Below are 8015 nucleotides of genomic sequence, written 5' to 3'. Positions count from 1 at the left end.
TCAAGTATGTGAGTATAAATATTTATTCAAACCACACAAACTCAGCTTAAATGACAAGACACTTGTTCACTTCAAACTTAAGTTTAAGAAAAACAGCAATTAAACATTGGGGGTCATGTGACCGCTCTGTGATATTGTGTGTGTGTGTGTGTGTGTGCGCGCATCACACTAGACGTGGGTTGTCCTCACTGTAGTCGTGCGGGTCTCCACTGAAGGGCAGACGAGGAGGATGGTTACAGATGCCCATCAGGAAGATGATGATGGTGCCAAGGGTCATCACCGGGGTAACCAGGAAGAGGCAGAGCCGGTCCACCGTGCGAGCGATGCCGCTCCAGTTGTCTTTCTCCTGCGACGGGAGCCAAAGCGGTTATTTTTTTTAAAGCAAGGAGCCCATCCAGGAGCACCACGGCTGCGTTCCCTTTAGCTGCCCCAGCTTTCAGAGTTGCTGTGCCGCGCTGTTATCGAGCGATCTGTCAGCGCGAGGGAGTGAGAGAGAAGGCGGTCTTGAGGAGCTGCCTCCTCCTGGATGTGATGTCACAGCGCCTGGACATGCTGCTGCACAATTAAAGAACCACAAAACTGTCGAGCAAAATGCATCTCCAGACTCTCCAACACGCCGTTGTGTCGTGTTCCCTCACAGGGAAACAACATCACGTACAGAAACGACCTCAAATTAACAAAGGAAATTTTTTTTTACACTCCCTTCAGGTGTTTTTCTTTTAAATTTTTGCCTTTTTAGAAAAAAAGTACAAAAAAAAGATGGCGACCGACTGTACCAATAAACTCACGTGGCTGAGCAGCTGTTGGTGCTCCTGCTTTGCCTTCATCTCCAGAGAAGCAGCAGCATGTCCAGCCTGACAGACCTCCTCCATGCCCCGCTGCTGAGGGTCAGGGTTTTCTTCTTCTAAGTTGCCTGTCACAGTAATGTTGCCTACACCGCCACCTCTTGACAGAAATGTGCATCACCAAACCAGCTGTATTCCATCCAGACCTCCTCCTTTCCTCTTTTACAGAATTTCTAAAATTCCCCCGACATTTTACGGCGACACGGCTTTAACGCCTACGTCCTCCTCATCCGGTCGTTTGCTCTGCAGTCCACAAACGCTTTTATTTCAACTTCAAAGTACCAAAATAACAGTTCTGCCTCCACCATCGGGGGCCCGAGTGAGACCAGCTCACGCGCTCAGTTGAAATCCCGCCTCCCAGCATCGCCGCGTTTGTCACATCCCAGTGTGTAATGACGGAATGGTGCAGCCACCGACACACTCGCCCCTGCTTGTGTTCTTTTTCCTCACCTCATTGTAGTCGTTCTTGTTGCGCATGTGTTTGATGATGTAATTGGCTCCGTCCACGGCCGGCTTGATTTCCCCATACAGCTGCTCCGTCACGCCTCCCTCCTCCTGCAGCTTTTTCACTGGAAACACACAGTTCTGATATTAAACTCTTCCACGCCTCTGGCTCAACCCAGGGAACGCTGCCGCCAGGCTTTTGTGTATGTGGTGTAAATGTTGGTTGTCTGAACGGGATCCAGACCGCATCATCGGCAGCTCCACCACTTTCATTGCTGTGGTCTAAAACTAACCGGCAGCATGAGTGGGTCGCCTCGCCAGGCCGTGTCTCTCTGACTGCTTCTCGAACATCAGATCGCTGCGCGACTTAACGCTGTAGTACTCCTCCGCCGAGGCGATGTAGCCCACTGAGCTGGATCGCCGTGGCAACGCCCCATCCCAATAGGGCTCCACCTCGGTCGGGCGGGACATTCGCAGGACGCGAGGCAACCGCTCAAGGAAGAACTAGAAATAGAAGAGGACACGTTACAGTGGACAATGACAAGAGGAGTAAGTAAGATCAAAGTAAGAAACCTGCATTCCTACCACAGGTTCTCAATTACAAAAGCTGGAGTGTGTGTGTGTGTGTGTTACCCTCTTGGTCCACTCTGACATGACGTGTGTGCTCGGTGTTCTGAAGTGCAGGTTGAGGACGACCACACAGTTCAACACCACCACAGTGACCAGCACCATAATGAACATCAGGTACCTGAGACATGAGGGAGTCCAGTGTGGAAGAAGCCGGATCGACAGTTTCAGGCGCCACGTGTGAGAGTCACCTACTTGACGATCAGAGGAACAGACATGGACGTCTCGGGCAGCCGTTGAGAGATCAGCAGCAGGAAGACAGACTGAGCCAGCAGCACTGAGATGGACAATGTCATCTTCTCTCCACCTGGACACACACACACACACACACTGTCACCAGTGGCTCACAATCCCTGCCTGGAGACTCACCGTAACCTTTGACCTCACTCAAGTCATCAAATAAAGTAATGAATGGAATGTGTCCACACCACGAAGACCTCTGTGGGCACATTTACTCTTAACTTCTGGGGCAGGAGGTCGTTCACGTCTAGTCAAACACACTGTAAAGGGTTGTTGACTGACTGTCAGCGGGGAGGTAGTAGACCAGCGAGGCCAGGAAGGAGATGAGCACGCAGGGGATGATGATGTTGACGATGTAGAAGAGAGGCTTGCGCTTGATGATCAGGTAGAAGGTGATGTCCTGGTGCTTGTTGCTCTCGGGGGGAATGTGCTTGTAGGTGTTCCTCTTGGCCGGCCGGTGGATGATCTCCCACTCTCCATTTTCTGCAGACAATCACGGGAGGAAAAAGAAAAAGAAGAGAGGGACTTTCAGGAGGTGAAGACGCTGGCTGTCGTGCCTGTAACTTATTGGTTAAACCGATGATGTCAGAGTGGCTGGGAGCGGCAGTGGAGAGGACGTGAGCCTCCAGCCGTCTCCACTCCGAATGACGGCTGCCTCCAACTTAGATTTGACACTGATTTAATCACATGAAGCAAATTAAAACGATCACAGAAACGTACTGTCAGTGAGAGGCCTGCCTCCTGAGAGAGAGAGAGAGAGAGAGAGTGTGTGTGTGTGTGTCTCCCACCTGTAAAGCTGGCCGGGTCGATGATGATCCACTCCACCGTCCATGTGACTGTTATGTTTTTTTGGGCTATTTTGTCCTCGACCTCCACCTCCTCTTCCTTCAGGAGCATCCGGATCTCTTTCGCATTGTAGGTCAGTGAGCTGCAAAGCATCATGGGAGATTGCATCCATATAAACACACCTGTTCACTGCTGACTGACTGTTGACAGTGGGCATGAGTACATCACCACATCCTTCCTACTGTGCATTAACTGATGTTTTGGTTAAGGACACGCCAGAGCGGAACAGAGCAGGCAGACTCGGGCGAAGATGGTCATGGTTTGGTTCGTTCAACCGCGTGAACCCAAACACCAACAGCTCCGTCAGGGAAAATGATGCTTAATGTTTATTAAGTCAAAATCACTTCCCTCCACACGCTTTGTTTAAAATGTTGCCAGAACTGAACCTTCCGTATTAAACTCATCCTGAGAAAATGATACGATCCTTAGTTCCTCTGTGAAAACTGGAAAATGTTGAACGCGTTTGTTAAATTCTTTCTTAAAGTTCTCCTTCCCTCTGGAGCTGTGCTGCCCTGCACCAACCACAATAAGCACCCACTGTCCTGCCAGCCGTGGCTGGGCTGCTTCCAGGACTCTGTTGGTGTGAAGGTAACGGCTGCACCACTCCAGCCATGAGCAGCTGCTGGTTCACGGGTTGAAGGACCTCTGGCACGTCCTAACGACGCCGCGCGTTTGTGCCGCGGTGCCGCCCAGAGCTGCTGAGCGCGCTTGATGCCTTACGTGAATTTGAGCGTACAGTTCTGCCAGTCGAAGGGGAAGTAGTTGACGTTGATGGAGCAGGAGGAGCGGAAAATGGCAGGAGGCAACCAGTAACAGAGACCCTCAGGATCCACCAGCACGTTGCTGTAGTAGGCCACCTGGAACTGGGCATCATTGCTGAGGGAGAGGTGGAGCATCAATACACAACCTTGACCTTTGACCACCCACCTTCAGAGCAGCTCTGCTTCCAGAAGGGCATCTATCGTCCAATTCCTTCAGTGAGGTTTCAGAGCGGCGAGAGCAGCAACCACACGAGCACATGGAACTAAACAGAGGAGCAGGACTCTCACTTGTTCTCCAACACGATCTCTGGCAGCCACACCATGCTGGACGGGAGGCGGAGCATGTCGATTCCGTCAAACTCGGTTGTGTTCCACGTCAGCCGGTAGTCGGTCCACCTCTGTCCCCAACAGACCCCAGAGATGCCAACACTACGATGAAGTACGGCAGTCAGCGTGTTCCTGCGGGAGCTGCAGGTGCACTTACATGTTCTATCCACACGTTGGTCAGCAGCGTCTCGTCTACTTCTTTCTACAGAGGTGGAACGACATACACAGATGAAACTAAATCCCACGTTCTCAACTAGAACCCTCGTGCTGCAACACTGTGTTGATATTAATCCACTGTAAATGACAACTGACCAAGGGTTGTACTGGTAACTCGGTACTGGTACTGGTACTAACTAACTAGGCTGCAAGTTCCTTCAAAGTACTTGATACTTGCATCATGACATCTGGTCACCCTGAGTATGCCAATTAAAGCAATACTTCACTCCAAAAGTACATTTTAGCGTTCACATACTCACTAATAGGAGTCTTGAGCTCACTACTCACATTACTTAGTGACTCCAGGATGCAGAAAGAAGCAGCCACGTTTCTTTAGCTTGACGCTAACAGAGACTGATGGCTAACAACAGCTAACCTGGTAGAAAGGTCTGTTACTGCCTCTCCAGGTCGTCTGGTATAATCCAGGTCTTCCCGATGATAAAATTCTTCATAACTCACGCTAGACGCACACAATTTGCTACAACAGTGACGTGGCTGTCTTTTTATTTTTGCTGTCATGACGTAAGACGTCTCTGCCAATGTGAGCACCACCAGGTTACCAGAGAGATGAGGTTGGAGAGCGTGAGGGCGAGGAAGACGTCGACGGCGTCCTGCTGCCGCTCGACAGGGCGCAGCTCTTTGTTGTACCCTCGTTCTTTGAAGAGGTGGTGGATCAGACGCTCCTCCTCGTTCCTGCCACAGCACTCTGACACACACGCCACAGTGTTCACCCTCATTTGACAGTCGACGCGCAGAACATCCAAGCACTGAACTGTTTGGCAGCACAATCCTGCTGCGACAAACATCTGCTTGCTTCCACGGAAACATTTAACTGAAGTTAAAAAAGACATCTTCATCAATTCATCAGGGAGGCACCCACTGAATGACGAGATGGATTTTGGAAAGATTTTTCGTCATTGGTTGGGCAAAATTGGCATTTTGAGTGATGTCCATCATTTCTTCCAGAAATACTCAACAGACTCTACGGGACTTTTAGGAATGGATAAACTGTAAATTGATTGAGTCAGGATTTGAACGTGAAAGAGGGCGGAGATTCGCTCCAAGTGTTTTTCTCGTCAGCACGACAGCTGCAGGGTTTTAAAACTAAAACAGACAACAACGGCCATGATTACAACACATGATGCAACAGTAGAGGGGGTTTTAACTTTTCCACCCTTGTGATTACGGAGGGATTTTTCTGGATTTTCTGTATCAAAAGCTGTGTCTCTAAATAGGACCCATGAATAAATACTGCATCTTTGTGAGATTTGTCAACTCCACATTCTAAAATAGACCTGATTACACAGCTTCCATTTTAGTCGATGTAAAGAAGGAAAGAGGAGCAAACATACATGTTGAAGTTATCTTTTATTGTTGTCTAGCTTAAGGTTTCCTCTTCCAATCACCGGATGACTTAGTTCTCACTGACTGGATAAAACATGGCTGACAGGGAAACAAACGAGGCCTGAACGCGTGTGAATATTTCACGTGGCTCATATTTCAGTGTCTGGAAGCAGCTGCTGGCCAGGGGCCACTTCCAGGTGAACACACAGGAAAGTTTGGTTTAATCTGTGGTAAATCTCATCAAATCAGATTCCCTCCACTGGTCTGGTGTGATGAAGGACCCTCACAGCTGCAGAACGCCAACCATGAGAGGAACAGAGGGTATAAAAGCCCTGAGTACGCCCACACAGGCAAATAATCACTGCAATCAAACAACCTAAATATCTGATCATCAGTTACTCACCAGACGAGAGCAGCGCCAGCAGGAAGGAGGCGCAGAGCACCGCGCGCTGAAGCTTCATGGCTGAATGTTAGAGAGAAATCCAGAGTCCTCCAACCCAGCGGCCCTCCACCCGGCGCCCGAGTGAGTGACAGGCGGCAGCTGCAGAAACACAGCGGGGAGAAAATAGAAAACAGACAGCAAAGGTCCAGGCAGGCAGCTGCCGCCACCTCCACTCTGACCGGGAAGCAGGGCGAAAGAGGGGCGGGGTCTTATAAGAACATCACCAGACTTTTGTAGTTCAAGAGAAACTGTAAAGAATCATCATCATAGAAAAGGTCAAAGATGGCGTCCTTCTACCTCGGTGAGGCGAGTGACCACAAACACACCCTCTCGTCGTTAAACTTGAGTTTCACCTGAAAAACAAACAATGCAGATAATCTGTCTGCTTTTATTCTGCTTTAATAAGAAAAGTAAATGTAGTCACCTGAACAGGGATTTTCCTCCACCAGAGCTTGTGGGTCATTTTAGGGTGGAACCACCCGTCTGTGGACCTGTTCCTGGCCCCCCCATTCCAGAACCAAGAGGAGAAATCAGTGGCAGAGAAGATTCCTAGTTTTAATCAAAGTTCCAGGTCAGGGGACAGAAGCCAGAGTTGAAAGAAATTCCACATTTCTGTCTGGTGTGACCTCAGTGGAACGTCACTGGAACCCAGTGAAGGCGCCAGTGACGACGAGCCTCATCTGAATACACAGAACATCTCCACTGGTTCCCAGGGTGGGACCCTGCGACACAATGCTGATCGGCACCAACTCACAAGTCGACGTCTCAATTTTTCTTGTTTGCAAGGCAAGGCAAGGCAAGGCAATTTTATTTGTAGAGCCCGTTTTCACCAACAGTTTGTCTCAAAGGGCTTCACATGGCATCATAACAACATCCTCTGCCCTCAGACCCTCACATCGACTGAGGAAAAACTCCATAGAAAACCCTTTTAACAGGGAAAAATCTGAGAAACCTCAGGGTGAGCAACAGAGGAGGGATCCCTCACCCAGGACGGACAGACGTGCAGTCGATGTTGTTACAGACAAGAAAACAGTTTACAATGCAGAATGTGGGAAACATGGAAATGTTAATAACAGCTGAAGAAGGAAGCTTCTGGTAGGGGAGGCAGGGAGAGCAAGCCAGCTTGATGGGGGACTGGATGGCAGACTTGTTCATGGAAGGGGAGCGCAGGCCGGTGTAACAGTAGGGAATAAGGGGGGGGGGGGGGGGGCGATGCAGGCGGCGGTTGGGGCTCCGGTGGATCTGTGGAAACACAGAGAGACTGCGAGACACCAAGGCCAAACTACAAAGTGCAACAAGTAAAATGTGCAGGGAGGAGAGGAGGAGAGAGGGGGAGAGGAGAGGAGAGGAGAGGAGGGAAGGGCTCAATGTAACCTGATGTGTCCCCCAGCAGTCTAAGCCTGTAGCAGCATAGCTATCAATGGTTCAGAGCTACCTGAACCAGTCCTAACTGAAGGCTCTGTCATAGAGGAAGGTCTTAAGCCTGGACTTAAACGTAGTTAAAGTGTCTGCCTCTCTGACCCATGGAGAGAGCTGGTTCCAAAGTAGAGGAGCCCGGTAACTAAAGGCTCTACCTCCCAGTCTGTTTTTATTGATACTGGGAGTCACTAAAAGACCTGCATTCTGGGAGCGGAGTGCTCTGGTCGGACAGTAGGGACTAATGAGTTCTTTCAAATAGGATGGAGCTTTATCATTGAGAGCCTTATAAGTTAGCAGAAGGACTTTGAAGTCGATTCTAGACCCTACAGGAAGCCAGTGGAGAGAAGCTAAAGTGGAGAGATGTGTTCTCTCTTCTTAACTCCCGTCAAAACCCTCGCTGCAGCGTTCTGGACCAGCTGGAGACTCTTTAGAGAGTATTTAGGACATCCTGACAGGAGAGAGTTGCAGTAGTCCAGCCGAGAAGTGATAAATGCATGCACCAGT

General features: G+C 49.8%; 1 protein-coding gene across 1 annotated transcript; it reads right to left on the bottom strand.

Annotated features, from left to right (window-relative positions):
* Nucleotides 1-18: 18 nt before the first annotated feature.
* Nucleotides 19-6266, bottom strand: chrnd (cholinergic receptor, nicotinic, delta (muscle)). The gene is made up of 12 exons (XM_086191907.1): nt 6054-6266; nt 4867-5012; nt 4248-4292; nt 4052-4161; nt 3723-3878; nt 2945-3084; nt 2439-2639; nt 2112-2223; nt 1923-2037; nt 1583-1793; nt 1296-1414; nt 19-346 (listed from the first exon to the last, which is right to left on the bottom strand). The coding sequence occupies exons 1-12, from the start codon at nt 6109-6111 to the stop codon at nt 164-166; spliced, it is 1596 nt and encodes a 531-aa protein (XP_086048033.1). The 5' UTR covers nt 6112-6266; the 3' UTR covers nt 19-163.
* Between the last annotated feature and the right edge of the window lie 1749 nt (nt 6267-8015).

The sequence above is a fragment of the Aulostomus chinensis genome, chromosome 21, assembly GCF_037954235.1.
Source record: "Aulostomus chinensis isolate RoL2024-O1b breed Wild chromosome 21, RoL_Achi_v1.0, whole genome shotgun sequence".
Taxonomy (NCBI): domain Eukaryota; kingdom Metazoa; phylum Chordata; class Actinopteri; order Syngnathiformes; family Aulostomidae; genus Aulostomus; species Aulostomus chinensis.
Note: the sequence above shows the minus strand (reverse complement) of the source record. Positions and strands in the feature narration are given on the sequence as shown.